Source organism: Rattus norvegicus, chromosome 20 (assembly GCF_021556685.1).
Source record: "Rattus norvegicus strain SHRSP/BbbUtx chromosome 20, alternate assembly SHRSP_T2T, whole genome shotgun sequence".
Lineage (NCBI taxonomy): Eukaryota > Metazoa > Chordata > Mammalia > Rodentia > Muridae > Rattus > Rattus norvegicus.
The window spans coordinates 49,761,501-49,784,541 of record NC_141553.1 but is presented as its reverse complement, the minus strand read 5'-3'; the positions used below and the strand labels follow the sequence as shown (position 1 = coordinate 49,784,541).

Sequence of the window (23,041 nt, the reverse complement as noted above, 5' to 3'; positions counted from 1 at the left end):
CTCTCCTCTCCTCTTCTTCTCTCATTAAACCTCTCCATGTGGGACCATGTTGTCTTGATGTGTTCTGTCAAGGCAGCAGGGAGGCAGAGGCACGAAGAGACAAGGGCTCCAGAGTAGCCCATCTACTCCATCTCCTCCAGGCCTGTGTAGATGACATAGTGAGTTCAAGTCTTGTCAGTATCGCATAGCAAGTTCAAGGCCAGCCGGGCACAGGATTCGAGACCTCATCTCAAAACAAACAAAAACAAAATCAGCGGGGTAGCTTAAGAAGTTGTCCTTCCCAGGTTTCATCTCATAGCAATTAAATCAAAATACTGACAAGGAGAAGTCAGGTGACAGCACTTTTAAAGATACCCTCAGGTAACTCTTATACGTATATAACTTTGGGATATGTGTCGATTGTGGCTCTTGGCTGGTCGAATGAAGTCATTATAATTCTCTGTGTAGGTGCTGGACTGCTTCTCAGGGCATTGGGATACCAGATTAAGACCCATTCAGGCCCACTTATTGCAGTTGTGGGAACACTGGAAAAGCTAGGGTGTCTCTCTATGGCCACTATAAGCCCTTCATTCTGAACCCTGCACCCACAGGACAAACTGTGCTGCAAATCAGCCATTGATTGGTCTTTACTACGGCACTAGCAGAGCTATGAAGAACACTGACTGTGCAACCTTAGGTCAGTAGGCCAAATTCACGGTCTTAAAGCTTCAAGAGAGGAGATCGTGACTGGAACTGGGGACATTTATTAGATTGGAAATTGTACGGGTGGTTCTGACACTTTGATCAGGAATCTGCTTGTGAGCACCAAAGGTCCTGTTCTCCAGGTGGTTCTTGATCCATCAATAAAGATGCCAGTGGCCAAAGGCTGGGCGGAAGAGGGAGGACTTCCAGGTTCCCACAGGCAGGCCAGGAGTCAGAGAGAGAGAGAGAGAGAGAGAGAGAGAGAGAGAGAGAGCGCCACCAACCATGTAAGATCTCAGGTGGAGTGGCTATTGACTGCTTCCCCGATTGGGCCTGGAATATAAGGCAGGAGATTAGAGACACAACTAAGCTGAGGGAAGATGTAGGATGCTGAGTGAGGAGAAGGTAACCAGGCAACTAAACTAAGGGCAGATTTAGAGTGTTGAGTAAAGAGAAGGGCACACTGGCCATAGGAGGCTTAGAAGAGCCCAGCCACTGAGTCATCAGGCAGGTTAAAGTGAGCTAATGTGTATGTTTGTCTATTACCTGCAGATCCAAGGTAACCAGGGCAGTGGCCGGCAGTGCAGTCTGCCCGGAACTTAAAACAGGAACTTAGAAACTACACACTACAAGAAATGCTTAGGAATTCTTGTCCAGTTGGGTATGTGGGTGCATGCCTTTAATCCCAGCACTCTGGTAGTAAAGGCAGGCAGATCTCTATGAATTTGAGGCCAGCCTTGTCTACATAGCAGGTCCCAGGCCAGCCAGGACTACATAGTGAGACCCGGCCTCTAAAGACAGCAACAAAACGACAGTGTCTTTAGCCACTAGTTTCTCATAGCAGAGCTGTCTTTCTATCCATCTGTCTGTCTATCATCTACCTATGATATCTATATATAATCTATCTTTTTATCTCATATGTGTGTGCATGCATGTGTACATTGGACATCAGGTGTCACCTTAGGGTCTGTGTTATGGTTTAAATATGATTGACCTAGGGAATGGCACTGTTAGGAGGTATGGCCTTGTTGGAGTGGGTGTGGCCCTGTTGGAGTAGGTGTGTCACTGTGGGTGTGGGCTTTAAGACCCTCATCCTAGCTGCCCGGAAGTCAGTCTTCTACTAGCTGCCTTCAGATGAAGATGTAGAACTCTCAGCTCTGCCTGCACCATGCCTGCCTGGATGCTGCCATGTTCTTGCCTTTATGATAACGGACTGAACCTCTGAACTTGTAAGCCAGCCCCAATTAAATGTTGTCCTTATAAGAGATGCCTTGGTCATGGTATCTGCTCACAACAGTAAAACCCCAACTAAGACAGTCTGCCTAAGAGTCTCTGAATGGCCTGGGACTTGCAGACCAGCCTCTGCTGGCTGGCCAGTGAGCCCCAGATATCCCACTTGTCTCCACCTCCCCAGTCCTGGGGTTACAAATATGCCACCACACTTGGCTCATTTTTAAACATGGGTTCTGGGGCTCACACATGGGTCCTCATGCTTTGCACAGCAGGTGCTTTGCAGCCATGTGCCGCCTCTCCAGCTTTGTGCAGATATCCCTTACTAGACACAGGGAAATAGCCTCCTTTTGCTTGCCGACAAGCAAAACTTAACTAAGCAAAACTAAGACTACTCTTGAAGCCAATAGACAGCTACAGTGATCTGTTTCAGGAACAGTGCAGTCAGAACACCATAGGTAGGACCTGGCCAGGTGGCTATGGGGAGGAACAGGAAACTGTTGGGGTGGGCTGTGGAGCTAGATATGGAAGACGTTACAGTGTATCCGTTGGAATAACCCATACACATTGTATCAACTGGCTATGAAAGTAGAAAGTGTGTCCTTTGTTCTCAGTTGTTAATTGCTGTGCACCCCACCCCCTCCAGCTCAGGATATGTAACTATGTAATGCTTCCTCACTTACCCAAAGAGAACAGCAGGCTGCCGTGGGGAGGGATCTCTCCCACTATAGTAATAGCTTTTTTTGTATGAGGAAAAAATTTGGCATTCGAGCAATAAAGTGTTGGCAGCTGAAGCTGGGGCAGAAGAGAGGGAAAGGAGACCAAGACAGAGGAATGGGAGCAGAACAGGGAGGTAGAGCAAAGAGAGCCACATGGAGAGACACGGTGGTGAAAGCCAGGTTAAGTTAGATAGGCTCGCTAGCTGAGGAATGGCCAATAGCCTTTTATTACATAGATGCCTCTGTGACTTTATTATTATTAAATCACAAGCGGGAGCCTTTGGAATCCCCCGCAATAGAGTCACTTACTAGTGCTTTAGGGGCTATTGTTCTGGTGAGGATATTGACCTTTAAGCAGGAAAACATCCCACGTAGGGAAGGGTGGGGCACAGCTGCTGCTCCCCATGGTAACTGAAACAGGTATGCCGACCTGCCGGATACCAGGGCTTCCTTTGCATGGGCCGGGTGGCCAAAATCAAATCTCTGCCTTAGTGTTTGCCCGATCGATAGCTCGTCGGAGGTGTATGCCCCTTGTACAAGTCAGTTTATGTGACTATGATCAAACACCTGAAAAGAGGAAAGATTGTCTTTCGCTCATGGTTTTGGAGCTTCCGGTCCATGACTGGTTTTCTAGCTCACACTCAACTGTGAATCCCATAGGCAGAGAGGTTGTCAACCTAAGAGACAAGGGCATACCCTAGGAGGGAAAACTAATGTTGACAGACCTGGGTGGACTCTGTTTTTTTTTGGGGGGGGCCCTTTCATCTCCCCTGAGGAAATCCTTTGCTCCCCATCCAAACTTCTTTCTCTCTTATGAAGAGTGTATTTAAGCCTCAGCCATCTGGTCATTCTCGTATAATGTCCAAGAGTTTGTACATTGGTAGTGTAAAAGCTGTGTTTGCAGAAACCGATTAACCAGCTAGAATTTCAGTCCTGTGGAGATTGGAATATTGCAGGTCCGAAAGGCTAGTTACCTATCTTGGGCTAGTTCTAACCCTCAGGAGCAGCCTTTCCTCGTCCACCTCTGTGTAGGAACACTCTGTGACTAATAGATAAAACCCTTTTGGAATCTATGAACTTAGCAGACCACCAGCTTACACTATCCCCAAAGATAAGGCTATCACCAGATAGCATCTTGGGTCTAAGGAAAAGCTTCTCCCAACTCAATGTAACCTCCCCTCTGATGTACCCACCAATGTATTTTAAACGTGTCTTGATTTAGGGCTTTCTTTGTTCTGTAAAACTTTACAAGATTATAAAACTGCTTCCATTATTAGAACACAGAATTTGAGGTAAATCTACTTTTTTTTTTTTTTTTTGTTCTTTTATTTTTCGGAGCTGGGGACAGAACCCAGGGCCTTGCGCTTCCTAGGCAAGCACTCTACCACTGAGCTAAATCCCCAACCCCGGTAAATCTACTTCTAAATCTGTACTCCTAGGCCATAGTCACTCAAAAATGGCTCCAGAATAAACTATCTTTTATTCCCTTTAAGATGAGAACTATGATTTTTTTGACAGTGGATTTGGATGCCTTTCCTCCTGTTAATCTGTCTGGTGTGTGTTTATTTCAAAAGCCTTGGCGACTGACCCTCCAAAGAAAACAGGTAAAGACGGTCCAGCTTGAGGTAGGGAGTAGGATAGGAGCAAGGCCAGGCCTCCTGTCCTCTGCCTCAGACACGGGATGAAAAGTGTGAACCAGATCTCTTCTTCCACAGAGAGAAAAACAGACTCAGCGACATGAAGTGATTCTAAAAAGGACCGGAGAGGTAGCCTAGTAATTGAGCAATTGCCTATCCTGTGTGAGTCTAGGTTCAATCCCCAGCATGAGGGAAGTGGGTGCAAAAAGAAAAAAAAAGAAAAAGGAAACCCTCTAAACATGGGCTAAAGTAGAAGGCAGAGGATGTAAGTGTTGGGTCTATGCTGTGGGATCCATAAAGTCACACCATGCAACAAGTGGGAGGTTTATTCGGGGGCAGGGGGGCGGGGATACAGAGGCTGCCTCTGGAGGTAGAGGAAAAAGGGGCGGGGAGTTGGGTGGGAATGGGTGGGGTGGGTGGGCCTTTTATCAGGGGATAAAACACATGCGCAGGAGGACATGCAACAGGAGGTGATAGTGGGAATGTGTCACCTCACCGCAGCTAGCGTTGATGTGATCTGCTTTTGCCTCTAGGGCTGGCCATGGAGGTGCCTGGTTACTAACATTAGAGGGCTCCTATAACAGAATGGTCACTCCCTCTCTTAGACACATTCTTGAAGGAATTCAGGCCAGGTGTGACAGCAGAGGTGGCTGAGAATGCGACCCGGTTTGCCATCCAGCAACAGCGTCACCTGGTGGTCAAGGGAAGCAGAGCCTAAAGTCCCCAGGATCTAAGATTGAGGCCTGAGGAAAATGGACGGGATCTTCCCATCATTCTCAGAGGCAAGCTGAAGAGAGCCGAATCTTTTTCTATCCACAGGCAGGCTTCGCAGCTCTCACAGATGGGGAATCCGACTTCATCTTAATCACCTGCCTGCTGTCCTTCAGCCGCTCAAAGGCGAGCTTTTTCCGGAGTCTGCTGCGCCTGAAGCCCCCAGGGCCAATCTGCTCCCCAGGAAGCCCCGCCCTGCTGCCTCCCCTTCCACCCTCAGCCAGAATCAGACACCGGCTTTTCAATTCCACCGGAATTTCCTGAGGCTTTGCCCAGATCTTTCCTCCAGGCTCCAGTTGAACGCTGCTGGTCCATTTCGCCCCCAGCATGGGACTGGTTGTGTCGGTAAAGCAGCCTTACCTGGGACACCGCCCAGCTGTATAATCAAACATTAGATGCCCGGGTGAGAAATCATAGCTTGAAACCTCATCCAGAACTTGACCAGTCTCTCTGCCATAAATCTTATCCTGTTCTGTCATAACAGCGGGTCAGCAGGACCGCCGGACACCTCACCCGAGGGGCTCTAAGCATATGGGGAAAAGAGTTGACTGTAAGTCAACAACCCAAGGCAGTAGGCTCAACCCTGCAGCCCTAGCCGGAGGGTCTGCATAAGAAAGGGAGTGCCAGGTACAAACCCCCACTGTCCTGAATCCCTACCTCAAAAGATTGAGGCCCAGGCCTCCTAGCAGCCTCCACCTTAGCTAGATGCAGACTGGCTTTCCAGGGCTTTTTACTCGATGCCTCTTTAAAGTGTCTAATTTTAATGAAGAAATCTTTCATCTGCCACCCTGTTTCCAAGAGACAGGTTTGGAAGGAATTTTCACAAGTCACCGAGGCCCTTGGAAATGTTTCCTGGTGGGAAACGCAAGGCTGTAAGACACAAGATGTTCTCACTCTGGGTGAGAGCGGAGGGGCCAAGAGAAGGAAATAAAACACCCCCCACCCCAAGCGTTTCAAGAGCCAAGTGGAGGGAGGATACAGGGGTACAAGCAGAAGGGGAAGAGAATTGCACTGGGAGTGGAGAAAGGGTAGTTGTACCAGAGAACAGAATCCTTCTGGGGTTAAGTGGGGAGAGAGGGGGTGGGGGATACTCAGAAGGGCCACAGGATGAGTGGGGAACGGCACCCACAACAGGAAGGAGAGCAAAGGCCCCAAATATATACACGACACACACACACAACGGAATTAAAAACTCAAATTTATCCCCTCTGGAGCTATGTAAGCCAGAGAGGATTTAAAAAAAAAATCTGTTGAACTGAAAATTTCATAGCTGAACTGAGGCTGAACTGACATTGTTGAATTGGGGCTCGGGGCAGCGAATGCAGCTGTGTGCTCAGTCACAGCCCTTCCAGAGGTGAGGCTGGGATAGAACATCTTCAAGGGTCGGGACTCCCAGATAAGGCTCTCCCTAGCTCCTCCCATCAAGGAAGCGGCTTCCCCAGCATTCATCTCCAGGGGGCGCCATAACGTTTCCTGTGGACTGTGTGCTACACCCTCCACAGGGAGCAATGGAGGTCCCTAGGTAGGCGCTTCGTGCTGTCAGATCCTTCTCTGAGGTTCTCTGTATTCTCTGGACGCACACACCTCCAGCCCCCATCAGGAGAGGGACTGGATAAATAGGTTAGAAACACAGGGAGGGAAAGTTGGGAGTATGGATTTTTCGTACCAGCTGAGCCAACAGATGCCGGGTGGCGGGGAGGGGTAAGAGGGTGAGGAAGCGTAAGTCATAAGTCATGGACAAGGAAGAGGTATGGGGGTTAATGGAGGAGACTTTGGGAAGAGAGTGGCTTTCCAGTGTCATTAAAAAGCCTCCTCTCAAGTCCATGAGCACGTCGACCAGGCTTTTTTTTTTTTTTTTTCCCAGTAAGCCTCTGGATTAATATCTGGACACAGTGTCTTCTGCAACTGGTGATTGAAAAACACCATTTTTCCTAGCACCTCTCTGACACACAGTCCACACCAGCACCAAAGGACAGAGTGAGGAAGAGGCTAACAAGGCAAAAACTACAAACATCAACCTGGTTTGTAAAGGCAGCGTTTTCAAAGCATTTGTTTACCCTGCTTCCGCTAATGAGATACTACTTGTAGATGCAAATTTTTAAGGATGTTATCTTCAGCCCGGAGAGAAAGAAACTGTAATTTGCAGTTTTTTTTTTCTGGGAGTGATAACCTTCGGAAGTAATGATTTCGCTGATTAACTGCTGCGAACAAAACATTGTTGCCAAACCTGTTAATCTAAAACTAGCAATAGAACTGCTGTTAGATCCACATTCCCATCCCTCCAATCCCCAGAGAGCTCGGAGAAATATTTCTCATTTCAATAGCCTTCATCTTCTGATGTGTTTTATTGCCTCTGCTAATAGGTTAGCCATAAGTTAGGAGCGGCTTCCGGCTTCGAGATAGATATCAAGTGAACCGCATAGAGGAAGGAGTTCGAGAAGAAAAGCAATCCCACTTAAAGCATAATTTTTTTTAAATGAAAGGTGGAGTGGGGAAATGTGTGCGAGCTCATTGAGTAAGCGAGCTCATAAAATAAATGGAAGTGTTTAGCGATCAGAAGGCTGGATGTCGTCGTTTATTGTGTGTGTGACCTGTGACTGCGCTCTCAATCCCCAGAACCGAGCAACAACCCTTTCTGCTGACCTGCTCACGAAGACGCACCCCAGTTGGCTCTCAATACTTTGCGGCTTAGGTTGCCATCTGAGAGACCCCTAAAGCAGGTCACCATTGTGCCCTCAACTTTGTCATAAGTCGCCCCCCCCCCCAAAGCTGTGGTAGGCTCTCTCGCTCTAGACTATGGGAGTCTAGTGACAGGAAGTCCGTTTTATCGCTAAGTTACAGACCTGTGGGATATTGCGACCCGGTAAAGGTGTAAAAATGTGGGCGTTGGGGGTTGGGGATTTAGCTCAGTGGTAGAGCGCTTGCCTAGTAAGCGCAAGGCCCTGGGTTCAGTCCCCAGCTCCGGAAAAAAGAAAAAAAGAAAAAAAGAAAAAAAATGTGGGCGTTGTCTGGTCCAACCCCCCTGTTATCAGGGAAGATTACGTGACTTCATTATGTTCCGTATCTTGAGATGAGGCGCCCTGGAAAAGTTGAGGAAGGTCTTTATTTTAACCCCGCCCCGCCCCCAGCTCACAAGATTAGGGGGGGAATATCTCTTTAAGTACACTAATGGAAAAATATATTGCTCAATAGTAAAATTTATATAAGTGTACCAAAAGCACTTTAAATATTCGACCTGGTTGATTCTGATGGATGTTTCCAATAAAAAAATAAATTTGTTTAAAACGATACTAATAAAGACGAAGTGACTTGTTCAAGGCCTTCAGCTGAGCCACTGAAAAGTGCGACTGAATCTGGTTCTGTGGTTTTTGGTTCAATGGCTCCATCCGTCTTCTGTCTTTATGAAGCAGGGGCCAAGGGCTTAAATCAGCGTTCCTGTGATCTTAGCAAAGGGGACGCTGGCTGTGGCAGGAGGGTCACAAGCCTGGGAACAGCCCGTGCTAGACAGTGGGACCCTGTCTCTAAGAGGAAAAAAAAAATATGAGGGGAGAAAGGAGAACGGAGAGATGACCGGAAGAAGAGTGGGAAAGAGAAGATGGGGCACTGCACACACATGCGCAGATCGAGGCATGCGCAAGAGCACGTGACATGTTGCGACATGTCTAGTCCCGCCCCGCTCCAGGTCAAATCATCCACCCTATATAACTGCTCTGGTTCAGGCAGTGGAGCTGGCTCCTTCCTTCCTAGGCCTGAAAGACTTTAGGTGTTTGGGCGGCCAAATCCATGTTCAAACTTCACATATAATATTCATGTTGGGGTTCTTCCACACCTTGCCCTCTGATAGAAAAAATAATCCCATTTGTACATCTGAGGTAAGAGTGTGACCTGGTTTTCAGAGCTTGACTCTCTGACGGAGGCTGAGAGAAGGGATCTGCAGGTCTATGAGGGAGGGCACTTGGAAGTGGTTTTTCTTGTAGATTTGAGTTGGGACTTCATGGAGATAGGAGAAAAGGCTACCCCCCCCCCAACTTGCCCCTAGGCTCGGGGGAGGGGCAATATGAGCTTAGAGGTGGTTTGGGGCTCCACAGATGCAAAGACATTTCCCTAGAGGGCCCTGGAATCCTTTAGTAAGCGCTTATGAGGCCGTGTAGCGGCTGCCTGGAGTCCAGTTGATGAGACGCCTCCCCATGCCCTGGGACTAGAGAGTGGATCGCATAAAGGCTACACAACCTCAGAGCCCACGGGCTGTTTGTTACTGTAGCAAGAACAGAAAGAAAGAAAAAAAAAAAAAGCTGCATCGGCTTGAAATCTTACGATTTAGAAACCTTAATCATTCCCAACTTTAGACGTTATGCCTGGTTCCTCCTCCTTACTTGGTGACACGTGGCACTAAGAACTGTTACTCATTAAAAATGAAAATCACACACTTTAAAAAAAAACATACACTCATCCTATCAAAATAGCCAGGGCCAGTGGCATTTTATCGCACTGTACACATCTGACTATAAGTACTGACTGGTTACTGTTTAAAGGTGCATTAAAAAACATAAAATCAGACTTCTAAATAATGAACTCGTTGGTCCAGAAGAAAAGGCTGCAAACAGCATATTAAAAAAAAGCTTTGGGAAATCGAATCTTACAGACCATGGCCTTTCTAGTAAGGCGTTGTCCACTGCAAAGATGGATTCACCCTTGAGGAGCGTAGAGGGTGTCACAGCGGCAGCCTGCTTCTCACGGACAGGAAGTGGCGAGGGCACGCCATCGGGACCCTGAGATAGTGTGTCTGCATGAATACGATTTGGTGGCATTAAAGTAGAGGATAAATAACTTTAATAAACTCCCCACCTTGAGGCCCAGGAGGAACAGAGCTCCGTTTCTAAGTTTGGACACAACATCTTTCCCCTTTGTTTTCTGCACCTTAGTGCAATGCCCATTTGCAATTTAACCTAGTTATCTCGTGTTTGCATGCTCTGCAAACCGAATTACACAACCAAATTGCCTATTACAATTTCCCATTATGTGACACAATTACAGAGGAACGATGTGAGGTGAGAGGGTTTTACCAGTACTGGGAAGCACTGATTACATCACTGCCGCACAGAGCAGAAATTAAGGTGAAGCCCTTCCCCCTAGGTGGCAGGCTTTAGGGCTCTGTCTCCAATGCAAATGCTGCTCAGTGTCCCTACGAAAGCTACTCTCTGCTGCTCATCCTGCAAAATTACATCCATCAGGTTTTTGTTTTTTGTTTTTTTTTTTTTTGTCTTTTTTTTTTTAAGTTAGCACCTAAGCAACCCCACTTTCAAGCACGAAGCTCCACTCTTCCTCACAAGCACTTCCAAATGAAACATGGAGTTACAGAAATGTCCCAGGATCCTTTTGGGTCCACAGGAAGAGAAAACACTGTTGCTTCAGTGCGCGAGAGCGCGTGTGAGCATTTTGCAGGCTCACGCGCACGCAATCTTTCATCAGAAAGGAGGAAAGACCATATAGGGAGTGTGTCTACACGTCCATTTATCTCTCTCCCTCCCTTCTCCCTAATAAGACCCCTCGATACCAGAACTGTTGTTTGGCATAACTTCTCAGGGATTCACCAGGGCATGGGCCCACCAGGTACCCCCTGGCTACATTATATTTCATAACAGAAAGGACTGGGGAGAGGGTCGACTGGCTTTTCCCTGACATGCGAGGTGGACTTATTGTGTCCTTGGTTCCTGTCTGCTTCCTGCAGTTCAGCAATGGAAGGAAGATGCTGTGAGGGAAAGGTGCAGCAGCCAGCTCCCAGGTAGGACGAGATCACTCAACTTCCCAAGTGGGCTCAGGGGGAATGAACCAGAATAAAGAGGAGATTAACTAAGGCTGAGTTTGAAGAATCTGCAAATGAACCTGTCAGCTTACAAAACAAAAGCCGTAATGTTTCAATCAGTATCAACTCCACCTCGCAGGCTCAGGCAGCCGGGTTTCCCAGGGCCCACGCTCCCCCATTGTTCAGTAAGAGGCTTGTCACACAATGACAGCCTCATCCTGGAGCTGTAGTAAAACACACCTTATGGCCTCCTGAAGCTTTGTGATGTTACAATAGCCCTTAATTAACATAACTCTCTCCCTGCTAGTGAAAAGGAAAAAATAGGAGATAATTATGATGAAAAGATTGTATTGAATCAATTAATTTTCTTGCACATATAGAGAATTTAAAAGTAAATTTATTCACGAATGCAGTTTAAGTATGAAACCTTTATATTAATAATTATTTCTCTGTGCAAAATGGAGAGCAATAATCTAACTAAGCAATGTCTGTAAAGTAGAAATATTTGCTTTAAAATGCAACCGATATTTTACATTTTCTTGAGGAAGGGCTGTCTTTTTTCTCTTAATTCCCAAGAAATCAAAAATAAGATTAAACAATAACAGAAAATTAAATATTGCGGCTGAGAAATAATGGATAATAAAGAAATCCAAGCCCACTAAACTCTCTCACACTTTAGCAGAACGATTTTTAGTTCCCAGAAAAGAAAGAAATTTGACCCCTGGAAAAAACCTAATAGCTCATTGGTTGCTCTGAGCCTCAGAAACATTGAACTAGCCGTCCCTTCCCACCCAGTCTTGAAGGCCAAGTGCCGAATGACCAGAATGACATGACCTACATCCCAAGGATTTCTGGTGTGGGAACTGTGCCGGGAAAGGCCAGGAAATTTACCACCACTGCCCTCTACTCAGATATAGCCATTTAATTCTGCTCACATCTCAACAGACTCATTGTACCTCAGAGCTGCTGTGTGGGTGCTTTTTTTCCTCCACCTCTTATCCCCCACCCCCACCTCTATGACTAGATGGGAGAGAAAGGATAGAGGGGAGAGAGTAAGGTAGGCGGTCCCTGAATCTAATTTGTTTCCTTTTGTTTCTTTTTTGAGTAGGACTACAAACAAACTGAAACCCCTGTGATGGTTTGTGTGTGCTCTACACAGAAAATGGTACTATTACAAGGTGTGGCCCTGTTGGAGGAGGCGTGTCACTGTGGGTGTGGGCTTTAAGACCCTCATCCTAGCTACCTGGAAGTCAGTCTTCTCCTGGCAGCCTTCAGGTGAAGATGTAGAACTCAGCTCCTCCTGCACCAGGCCTGCCTGGGTGCTGCCATGCTCCCACCTTGATGATAATGGACTGAACCTCTGAACCTGTAAGTCAGCCCCAATTAAACGTTGTCCTTTGTAAGAGATGCCGTGGTCATGGTGTTTGTTCACAGCAATAAAACCCTAACTAAGACACCCCCCCCACCCCTGAAAAACCAACAACCATGGTCTCACTATCCGGTCTCTAGTATTTATATACCCTCTGAAAATTTCCCAGAATTCCAAAGGTCACACACTAGCAGAAACTATCTGCAGTTGGCAAAACTGTGCCTCTGCTAGAGCACGAGGCAAATCACGCTCAGCTGCTTCAAAGCAGTCCCGGGTCATCCCCACATCTGGGATTAAAAAAAAAAAAAAGGCATTCTTATAATATTTCTGGTTTATTTGTTTGTTTGTTTTAAGGAACCAATTCCAGGATTCTCACTACAAATTGTATTAGGAGACGGTTTCCTGAGTCCAGTCATCACCGGAACAAGTTCCTTCCACCTGCCGGCAGGGCCAAAAGTGGCCCTGGTTCCCTGGCCCGGGAGCCAACTCCTGCCCTGCTTCTTCGTGCGCTCCATGCTTCCCTTTACCAGTACAGGGTGCGAAGAGGGCGGATGTTCCTATCCCTTAGCTAAACTAAGGCGCACACGTCGTGAATGCGCTGCCTGTCTTGACATAATTGACTACATGCCGTTTGCCTGCCCCTTGATTCCCTCTTCATTCTCAATCCCAGAGTCCAGGAGGGCACCTGACCACAAAAGCCGACTCAAGGACCCTGAAGCTAGGCGACCCGGATAAGGCCCAGCCAGCAATGCTAACGTCTTTGCTTAACCCCTTGTGTCAACGTATGATTCGTCAATGCAACAGGCCACCCTGCTCCTCCCCGATTTCTGTTCCCATCCTATAAAAGTGGTGTGTAATCTTCCTTCAGAGACGAAGTTCATTCAGATCCCAAACTGGCCACCTCCCTGCGTGCACAGAAAAGCTTTCATTTTTAAGCTTCGGTCTCTGAGGTGAGTTTTCTCAGCTTCTACCCCAACCCAACAATTGGCAAATAAAAACACAAGGAAAAGGCTGTCGTGTCAAGGAGCGAATCAACAGCTGTTGCTGTTCAAACCATTCGTACCAAGTAAGGAAACACACTAGAAAAACTCAGCCTATCATGAACGGAAACACAGAATTTTAGACATCAATTTGGTATCTCCTGCATCATCAGACACCATCCAGTGCCTCTGTATCGCTATGAGTGACAATAAAGGACTTCGGCAACTCTCGGAAGAATGTGACCTATCCTTTTAAAGACCAGCTCCAAAGAAATGTACTGAGCAATGCAGCATCTGGGGAACACTTGCCTAGGCTTTTCAAGTGATTTCTTTCAAGGTGAAACACTCTTTTGGGTATTTTGATTTTGCCAAATAATCAGTCACATGATTGTACTTTCGAGGCTCCCCAATAACGACTTACATGTGTATGGGTGGGCAAGGAGTTAGGGGGTTTAGGGGAGCCCTTATTATTTTGAACCTGTTCTCAAGGGAGAAGGCGAGTGAGAACAGAAAAGGGTAGGCGGAGTTTCTCTTCTACCTACTTCCGCAGGAGTGTCTGTGCGAAGAGTGAAGAGAGAGATTTTCCCAATGGAGAACTCGACCAGCAGAAAAACTCTGGCTCTCGTTTTGAAGAGGCATCGTGGGTTGAGAAAGAGAAGGTGTTTACAAAGTAAGGCTGTAGCTGTGCAGGGTGACATATGCCCAAAATCTCGGCATGGGGGAAAGGGGTGCAGAGGTCAGACTGTGAGCCCAAGGCCAGCCTGAGCTAAGCAGCCAGATATTCTCTCTCTCTCTCTCTCTCTCTCTCTCTCTCTCTCTCCATATATATATATATATATATATATATATGTATATATATATGTATGTATGTATATATATATGTATGTATTTTTTTTTCAGGTTACACAGTAACCCTGAAAACAATCAGCTCTTGTTCTTTAATTCTTGCCATGACGCATAAAGCCAGTCAGAGCTTGAGGCCTTAAGGCAGAAGGGTGGGTATTAGAGCAGGCTGAGCCTTAGAACGAGCGAAGGCTTGGATCCCTTCTGTGAGCCCGTCTCAATGGCGCTTCTGCTCTCAGTAGAAGCTGAGAGAACAATCTAAGCTTTGGAACACAAGGCGAGGCCTGCTCACCAGCCCTTCCATGAGCTTAGGAACGTTTCTCTTTTCCCGACAAATGGTCTCTGTTTCCTCTTCTGTGTTAAACCTTAAACACAAAATCTAGTCCTGTTTGGGAGGGAATAAGAAAGCAGGTCTAGTACTTAACAAGGTGCCTTGCTGGTAGCAGCAGACTGCTTCCTTTCCTGTTATAAATTACAGACTTACTTGTTTGTTCTTGATCAAAATAAAGCATCCTTAGTTCCTTGTATCACAGATACAGGGCCTCACCATCTCTGAGTGTCTTCTCCACAGTTAATGAAGCATGTGATCTCCTAAGCATGAACAACGTGGCTGCTTACGTGAATGCAGCATTTTGGTGAGACTTACCAATTTTTTCATTATTCTTTTTCTGACTGACAGGCCTGATGAATTGGAAGATAATGACATGTCCGGTGTCCTTGCCGGTTAGTTGCCTTAGTCACCGTTCTATTGTTGCAAGAGATACGATGACCATGACAAGTTTTGTAAAGGAAAGCATGTGACTGCGACTGGCTTACAGTTTCAGGGGTTCAGTCCATTATCATCATAGCAGGAAGCATGGCAGCCTGCAGGCAGACATGGTGCAGGACAGGATCTAAGAGTTCTACACCCGGATTGGCAGGCAGCAGGTAGAGACTGAGACAATGGACCTGACTTTGGCTTGTTGTTGTTGTTGTTGTTGTTATGAGACAGGTTTTCTTTGTTTAGCCCTGGCTGTCCTGGAATTTGATTTGTAAACTAGGCTGGGCTTGAACTCCCAGGATCCTCCTGCCTCTGCCTCCTGAGTGCTGGATTAAAGGCATGCTATCATGCCCAGTTTTAGTTTAGGCATTCAACAAGGTCACGCCTACTCCAAAAAGGCCACGCCTCCTAATCCTTTCTTTTCTTTTTTTTTTTTTTTTTCTTTTTTCTTTTTTTCGGAGCTGGGGACCGAACCCAGGGCCTTCCGCTTGCTAGGCAAGTGCTCTACCACTGAGCTAAATCCCCAACCCCTCTCCTAATCCTTTCAAATAGTGCCACTCACGACCAAGTATTCAAATATTTAAGCCTACAGAGGTGGGGCAATCTTATCCAAGTGAAACACTGGTTTTATGTCAACTGGACACAAGCTAGAATCATTTGGGAAGGACTTTCAACTGAGAGACTCTTTCCATAAGATGGGCCCGGAGAGAGGGCAGAGAGAGAGATACTCAGCAGTTGAGAGCACGGGCTGCTCTTTCAGAGCTCCTGAGCTCGATTCCCAGCACCCACATGACGGCTCGCAACCATCTGTAACTACCGTCCCACGGGATTTGAAGCCCTCTTCTGTGTACAGGTAAAATACCCATACACAGATATTAATTAATTAATAGCCAGGCATGGTAGTGAATGCCTTGAATCCCAGCACTCAGTAATCAAAGGCAGGACCTCTGTGAGTTCCAGGCCAGCCTGGTCTACAAACTGAGTTTCAGGATAGCTAGGGCTTCAGCAACATAAAGTTGACCTGAAGGAAAATCTGTAGTACGTTTTCTCAGTGATCGCTGCAGGAGGGCCCATCCCGTTGTAGGTGGTGCCAGTCCTGGGCAGGTGGTCTCTGAGTATATGAAAAAGCAGGCTGTGCAAAAGCAAGTCAGTAGGCAGCCTTTCTTCTTATCAGCTCCTGCCCAGTTTAAGTTCTCACCCTGACTTCCCTTGATGATAGAATGTAATGTGGAAATGAAAAACCAAACCAAACCAAACCCTTTCTTCCCCAAATTGCTTGCCTTTGTTAGGATTTCATTGCTGTGAAGCGACACCATGACCAATTGGGGCTGGCTTACAGTTTAAGAGGTTCAGTCCCTCACCGTCATGGTGGGAAGCATGGCAGTGTGCAGGCAGACATGGTGGTGCAGGAGGAGCTGAGAGTTCTACATCTTCATCCGTGTATTCTACAGGCAGCTAGGAGGTGGGTCTGTCTCCCTTCCTCACTGGGTGGAGCTTGGGCATAGGACCACAAAGCCCACCCCCACAGTGATGGACTTCCTCCAACAAGGCCACACCTACTCAAACAAGACCACGCCTCCTAATGGCGCCACTTCCCACGGCCAAGCACATTCAAGCCCAAACACTGTTCTTTCATGGTGTTTGTCCTAGCAATGGAAACCTAACTGCAGCCTTTGGGTACGACTCTTACATGGTGTCCATTCTCCTATCACAAAGAAAGGGGGCTTATTGTTGAGATCAACTAGCCAAGGTTTTTGTGGTATAGATTTGGCTTCTTCGTGGATAAACTCTATTAAACAGACAAAGATTTCAGAATTGGCTGCACCTTGAATATTCGTATCTGATTCACAGACATCTGGGTCTCCCTGAGAAGGAAGCTTTCTCACAACCAGCGCTGTCCAACAGAGAGATAAGCCAGCTTCTCAGGGAGGGAACTCCCTTTGATGGGAAGAAACCAAGCAGAGACACTTTGCAGGACCTTAGGGAAGGCAGTGCACCCCTGGGTGGGGAGGCAGAGACATCCCCCGACTTGAGGCTGCTTCATTTCCGATGAAAGTAGCCTTGGATAGCACATGACTGCTGGAAAATGACCGAGTGTCTCCTTTCACAGTGAGCCATTTGAAGAAGCAAGTTGTGGGTTTTTTTTTTTTCCAGAGCAGGTCCCGCTGGTAGACTGCTTTTCTGCCTTAGCACCGCGGCTCAGACCACAGGGTCCAGAAAGTGACAGAGCAAGTCCGGGTGGTTCATGGATATGTTTAGGCGTAGAGCTGCTGCTGCCCCCACAGTATCGAGAATCGTGATTCGATCACCGCCAAGCCCCTTCGCCCTGGTATTTGTCATCTTCCTGTTCTGCCATCCTGTGCCACAGCATCAACTCCTGGTCCCACTAGCAGCCATCCTGGGATATGATGTCTTGCTAAGTGTGCCAAGAAGCCCCAGGTAGGCAGTTTAGCGTCTCAGGGTAGCATGTTGGTTTAGCGTGTTGGTCGGGGGCACAGCTTGGGAAAACGTACAGCTGGCTTCCCAGCGCAGCGTCTCCAGGCCGGCGTGTGGTCAAGTGCAGCACTTGGTACAGTCTTGTGTGCTGACTGCACCGTAACCACAGAGGAAGTTACCACAGGAAGTGTCCCGGCTGTTGCTTATTAGCATTAGAACAAAATTACACAAAGTAAATTGTTAGCAGACGTGTTGCCGTAATCTTTAACCGGTGGCTGTAAATAGGAGTGATCCTCTTTCAAGTCAATACTAGATTCCCCAAAACCCAGCTTCCAATTGTCCGTGAAGGAATCACGTGGGGTGGAGCTAACTAAACCTTGGAGGGAAAGGCACGAGGGGGCGGAGGTCCCAGCATCCTTAGCGCCGCAGGGTCAGGGCGGCGCTCCTGGGCAGACATTACTAACTTGGCAATATGGAGGAGGGAATGCTTGTGCCTCTGGACATCTGACGATCTGCTGGATTCCCCTCAGGGTTCTTGGTCTGCCCCTCTCATGGGACAGAATAAAATCGTGTGGCAACACAAAAGCCGAGCCGAGATTCCGCTCTTAGTGTGTTCATGTCAAAAAAAAAAAAAAAAAAAAGCCGCGTTGGATTTTTTTGGCGCTTCTCCTCTTAACAAGATGTGCCTGGCTCTACTGGGGAAAGTAGGAAAGGGAACCTTCTGAGGGCACATCCCATAGCTGATGCATTGGGCTACCTCTCCAGGTAGTCTCTCTCCAGAATAGTTCTCAGGGAGAGATCAGAATGTCCTTCAAGGCTTTCTGATGATGCCTATGTTCAAATAGAATATTGGGTGTTTCCAGTTTCCTTCAGATTCAACAAAACCCTCCTAAAAGAATATACAAAAAGTGTTTTAATTTAAACCATTTTAATTTAAAGAAGTATTCTGTGACATCATTGGGTTGTGGCTGTGTCGTGAGCAGGGGCAGTGAGCACACATGGTATTGCACTATTTTCCTAAGAAATGTATAATTCTGTATGTTCTGTTTGTTTCTCAACCTCTCAGCCCAGCCTCCCTTCCCAAGTTTTCAATTCTGAACACAGTTTTTTCTGAGGTGTTCTCTGCTCTTTTATTTCTTCTGAAAGGGGAAAGAAATGACAATCTTGTGGAAGAGAAATAACAGGCCTGTGTCCTCCCGGGCAGACATAACCGAAACCCTTAGGCAGCTGCTCCTGGCCAGGACTCCCCAGTACGCCTTTCTCAGATATCCAGGTCCTCAGGTCTGGCATTTCCACTCAGCCGAACCCAGGCCCCAGAACTGTTCTGGTTACCTAGCTGTCCCAGGACAGGCCGTGCTACAGTAAGAGGGGACGCCTACAAGTAACAGCTGGTAGGAAGATTAGACTGTGTAGTGCCTCCACGTTTGTTACCAAGCTGGAAAGATATTTAAGAACATGCAATAGCGGCTATACTCCCGCCACTTCTTAGATTTTCCAACTCCAGTGTAGGAGACTCACATACACACATATACACACACAGACACACACACACATATATACACACACAGACACACACTCACACACACATATATACACACACAGACACACACTCACACACAGGCACAAACACACATATATATACACACACACACAGACACACACATATACACACTCACATACACAGAGACACACACATATATACACACAGACACACACTCACACACACAGACACACACTCACACAGACACATATACACACAGACACACACTCACACACACACAGACACACACACACATATATATATACACATAGACACACATACTCACACATAGACACATACACATATACACACACAGACACACACAGACAGACACATACACAGACATACACACACACAGGCACACACACAGACACAGACAGACATACACAGAGACACACAGATACACAGACACACATATACCATACACATACACACACAAACACATACACACACAAAGGCACAGACAGGGAAAGGCACACACAGACAGGCACAGACACACACACACATAGACACACATAGATACAGACACAGACACTCACAGAGACACACATAGATACACAGAGACATAGACACACACACACAGGCACACACAGAGACACACACAGGCCACACCTTTTATTTAAAATCTTCACAACAGGAATAATGTGTTTCATAAAACATTTAAAATGCTTTAGGCCACTGAATTGTCCCTTGATCCCCCCACCAAGTGTTTCCAAGTGTAATTGGAAATGTTCGGAGCACGGGCACCCACACTCTTTAATTTGGAATTATGCAAAATGTGATCATTACCCACCACAACCTGAGGCCAAGCTGTGCGGCAGACACAGCGAGTGTGTGAACCGTCAGATATGAGTTTAAGTCTCTCTCATTCGGGCCAGGGTAACCCGGATGGCCTGACCCCTGAAGGTCTGCTCAGAGGAAATAGCCTTGCATGTTCTACATTTGAGAAGCTACTTAGTTGCGCTGTCTGACAAGATTTTTGAGAGGGATGGAAATTAATTATACTTACAGTATTGCTACAGTGATTTGGTCAACTAATTAGATTCCATGAGAAAACGGGCAAGAAGAATTGGTTTCGCCGGGTCTTCTGTGATATGTCAGCCTTCGTTCCCAGACTAATGAGATTGCTTCCTGGTGCTTTGTTTTGTTTTGTTTGGCCAAACCTTAAATGTCTGGAATCCTACAATTGAGCTAATTTAAGGCTTCATGTGAAATAAGACATCATGTCTGGGGACAGAGCTCCAGTTCTTCCACAGACTTGAACCTAGCTCTCTTTCAAAAACTGCTTGAGGCCTCCCCTGACTTGTTCGGCCTTATTTTAATTTGGGGCACCAGTGAGACATGGGTCAGTTTAGGCAGGGCGTTTGGCAAGCTCAATACTGCTAGTCATTCAGGAGCCTGTGTCCCTGGAAGCCGCACCATGAGCCTACAGGGAGGGGCAAACGCTTTTGAGGGGCAAATGCTTTCGAGAAGCGACTTTTCTAATCTCGATGCTTTCCCCCCAGCAACTCTGTACATGGGAATTGTCTGGTGCTTTTTGAGACAAGGATCTAACTTCAGAACAGCATCGAGCACCCAGCATTAACAATCTTCTTCAAGGTAGAGTCTGCTCATTGCTTTAACATTTTGAAGAGTCTCTCCAAGGTCTATTTCAAGGTCATTTCTGCCTCGTGCTAAAAATAACAGACATCCGGCTCATCCACAACCTGATCAAGTTCCATTCAGCGGGAAGCTTTGGGACATTTTTTTCTCCTTCTCTGTCGTACTTAAACCCAACCACTGGTGTATACGTAACACAGACCTTACAGGGTCATACTCCCACAAACAGGGAACATCAAAGGGGGCCCTTATAGCACAGCATGGAATGTGTCCCGTGTTCTTCACCTAAATTCTAACTGATTGGTACAATGGGTAGATCTGTCCAAGAGACTACGTCTGTCTTGTTAGAGACCAGGACGTCTGGCTACCCTTGCCAGCTAGACCATGCTCCGACTGCAACCTGGGGGAAGAAACCTTTTTAAAACTCATACCATTGTCATGGGACAGCCAGGGTTACCCTTAACCCTCACCTTCCCCAGATGTGCCTTATGGAAAAGGATGTGCCCATGAGTTCTCTATTCATCGAGAATAAACAAAGGGAGTGGGGGAAGGATTCCATAAAGAATAGCATCAAAGAGGTCACCCTTCTGCCGAGGAAACCATGGCCCCATCCCCCCTCCTCTGGACACAGCTGCAAAGGGTAGAAAATCAATTTTTTCCCATTATTTCACAGTGAAGAGTAGAAACCTATTTGTAAATTGAATTAAACCCAATAAAAACATGTCCACGTATTTGTTGAAGACTAGAAAAATTAGCCGCAGACCCAGCTACAGAGTGCGGTCATGTAACTAGAAATCAGCATGTACCATTTCAAACTTTGCTCAGACAGTTCCCACCCCACCCCCACCCCCATTTTTCCCAAGAAACACCCATAGCTAAGTGTCACCAAGATTCTTCAGCACGTCGTCCCATTGGAGCCTCAGTGAGACTCTGGGAGGGAAGGGTCACCAGGTCTTTGTTTAGGCAGATGGTTGCTTCTGAATTTGTACAAGTCGGTCAGTAAGGAATGGATATGAGTTGGACCCTGATGGAGCACGATTTCTTCCCAACTGGCAACCTGGGGTGCTGAGTGTGGAATTCGTCCCCTGTCCCTGTGCAGCCTAGATCTTGCTTATAAACACCCTACCCCAGCCATGCAGTCTGTACATCCTGAAAGCTCATTAGCAGTCTGCCCTCTGGTGGAGCAACGAAGTACTTCAGTAGCTAGAGCCCGGAAAATATCCTTTCCTCTTTCTCTTTGACAGAGAAAAACAAAAACAAACGAACAGACAAAAAAAAAAAAAAAAAAAAAAAAGCAACAAAAATTCAAGTTTTCCAGATAGTGCAAGGCGAGGCAGTCATGAGAAGACAACTTCCAGAGCTGAGTCCAGTGACGCTCAGTTCCCAGAACAGGGAGGGATTGCCACCGTCCCCGGAACAGGGAGAGGTTGCCACTACCTCCCGGGACAGCATCCCCACAGCCTCTGCAGGGACAGGGTCCTTCTTTTTTTTTTTTTTTTTTTTTGGTTCTTTTTTTCGGAGCTGGGGACCGAACCCAGGGCCTTGCGCTTCCTAGGTAAGTGCTCTACCACTGAGCTAAATCCCCAGCCCCTACAGGGTCCTTCTTAAGACTCCCCAGGACTCTTCTTGGGTGACAACATTCAGTTATTCACTCTGTCATGGCACAAATAGCACCCGTAAAGAGTGACCAACATGTCAGAACATTCAATGTAATAGGCTTTCTGTGATCTTTCTGACAAGCCCAGCGCACACACATGTGAGTCTCTGAAAGGGACCACTTGGTGTGTTAGAAAAGGCAAGGATGCACACGTTTTATAAAAAAGACCCAGTCTTTGGGGCTGTCAGCCCGTGACGTTGGCCGACTGCTGCTCTGGCAGACAGAACCTTGAGATCTGGGGTTTCGTTTCCAGCTCGTAAGGACTTCAGAACTTAGCTTGCTTCAGCTTGTCAATGTGATAGCAGAGTTTCAGCGCGGGGCCCAGCTTCAGTCCCAGGTATTTCATGATCATGTCACTCCTTAGCAACAACAAGGCATTGCCATCAATCTCCTGGAGGGAAGGAAAAGCCAAAGGACAGTCAGAGTAGTCAGATGGGGGGCTAAGGTCTGGGGGCGCTCACAGGGCACTTTACGGGCAGGTGAATAGATCAGAGAGCACACACTCCTAGCTCTGGGAAAGCACTTGGGTACAACTGAAGCAAGCAACTATAATGCCCTCCTCTTCCTGGCCCCTCCTGGAACTCATTCGCTACCTTGTACCTTTTGGATTCCTGCCTTCTTCTGATTGAAGCAGACAGAGCTTCACTTAGAGTCCTCCTATCTCATGTGGGATAGATGTCATCCAAGTAAAGAGAGAGCCACAGACAGGTCAGCCTGAGGAGGGCCAGGACTGATGCTCCTGGCTTTAAAGAGGGCCGTGAAATGGGAGAGCTAGACAAGCAGATTGCCCCTGAATTACCCAGGCAACAATGTATCCCTCTCACACCTGGATCTTAGTCCACTGAGACCCATTTAGGCTCCAGACCACAGAAATAAAGGTAAGTGATGTCTGTCCATTGTCTAAAAGCCCCGATATGTAGCAATGTGTTATACTACCAATCCCGAACTGATACAGTAAGCTGGGCAAGTAACATAGCAATTCTTACCTTTCGCCCTACTTACCATCTTTGTCTATT

The 23,041-nt window shown here is 47.0% G+C and overlaps 2 protein-coding genes across 5 annotated transcripts in view; one reads left to right on the top strand and one right to left on the bottom strand.

The window, feature by feature from the left end:
* The first annotated feature begins 1,799 nt into the window (after positions 1–1,799).
* Positions 1,800–5,516, top strand: LOC134483826 (uncharacterized). 2 transcript variants are annotated; one of them, XR_015646037.1, is made up of 4 exons: positions 1,800–1,910; positions 4,149–4,234; positions 4,346–4,396; positions 5,087–5,516. XR_015646037.1 is itself a non-coding variant. In XM_087598799.1 (4 exons), the coding sequence occupies exons 1-4, from the start codon at positions 3,035–3,037 to the stop codon at positions 5,300–5,302; spliced, it is 369 nt and encodes a 122-aa protein (XP_087454925.1). In that variant the 5' UTR covers positions 2,965–3,034; the 3' UTR covers positions 5,303–5,479. The 2 variants fall into 2 exon arrangements, 1 of the variants encoding a protein (XP_087454925.1); XM_087598799.1 differs by lacking the exon at positions 1,800–1,910 and adding an exon at positions 2,965–3,050 and having other exon boundaries at positions 5,087–5,479.
* A 12,624-nt stretch (positions 5,517–18,140) lies between these two features.
* Positions 18,141–23,041, bottom strand: part of Scml4 (Scm polycomb group protein like 4) — a 93,896-nt gene continuing 88,995 nt past the window's right edge. For all 3 annotated transcript variants that reach the window (NM_001415016.2, XM_087597554.1, XM_087597557.1), the window contains one exon: positions 18,141–22,416. In NM_001415016.2, the coding sequence (NP_001401945.1) occupies positions 22,291–22,416 (126 nt within the window). In that variant the 3' untranslated portion in view covers positions 18,141–22,290. The remainder of the gene's footprint in view (positions 22,417–23,041) is intronic.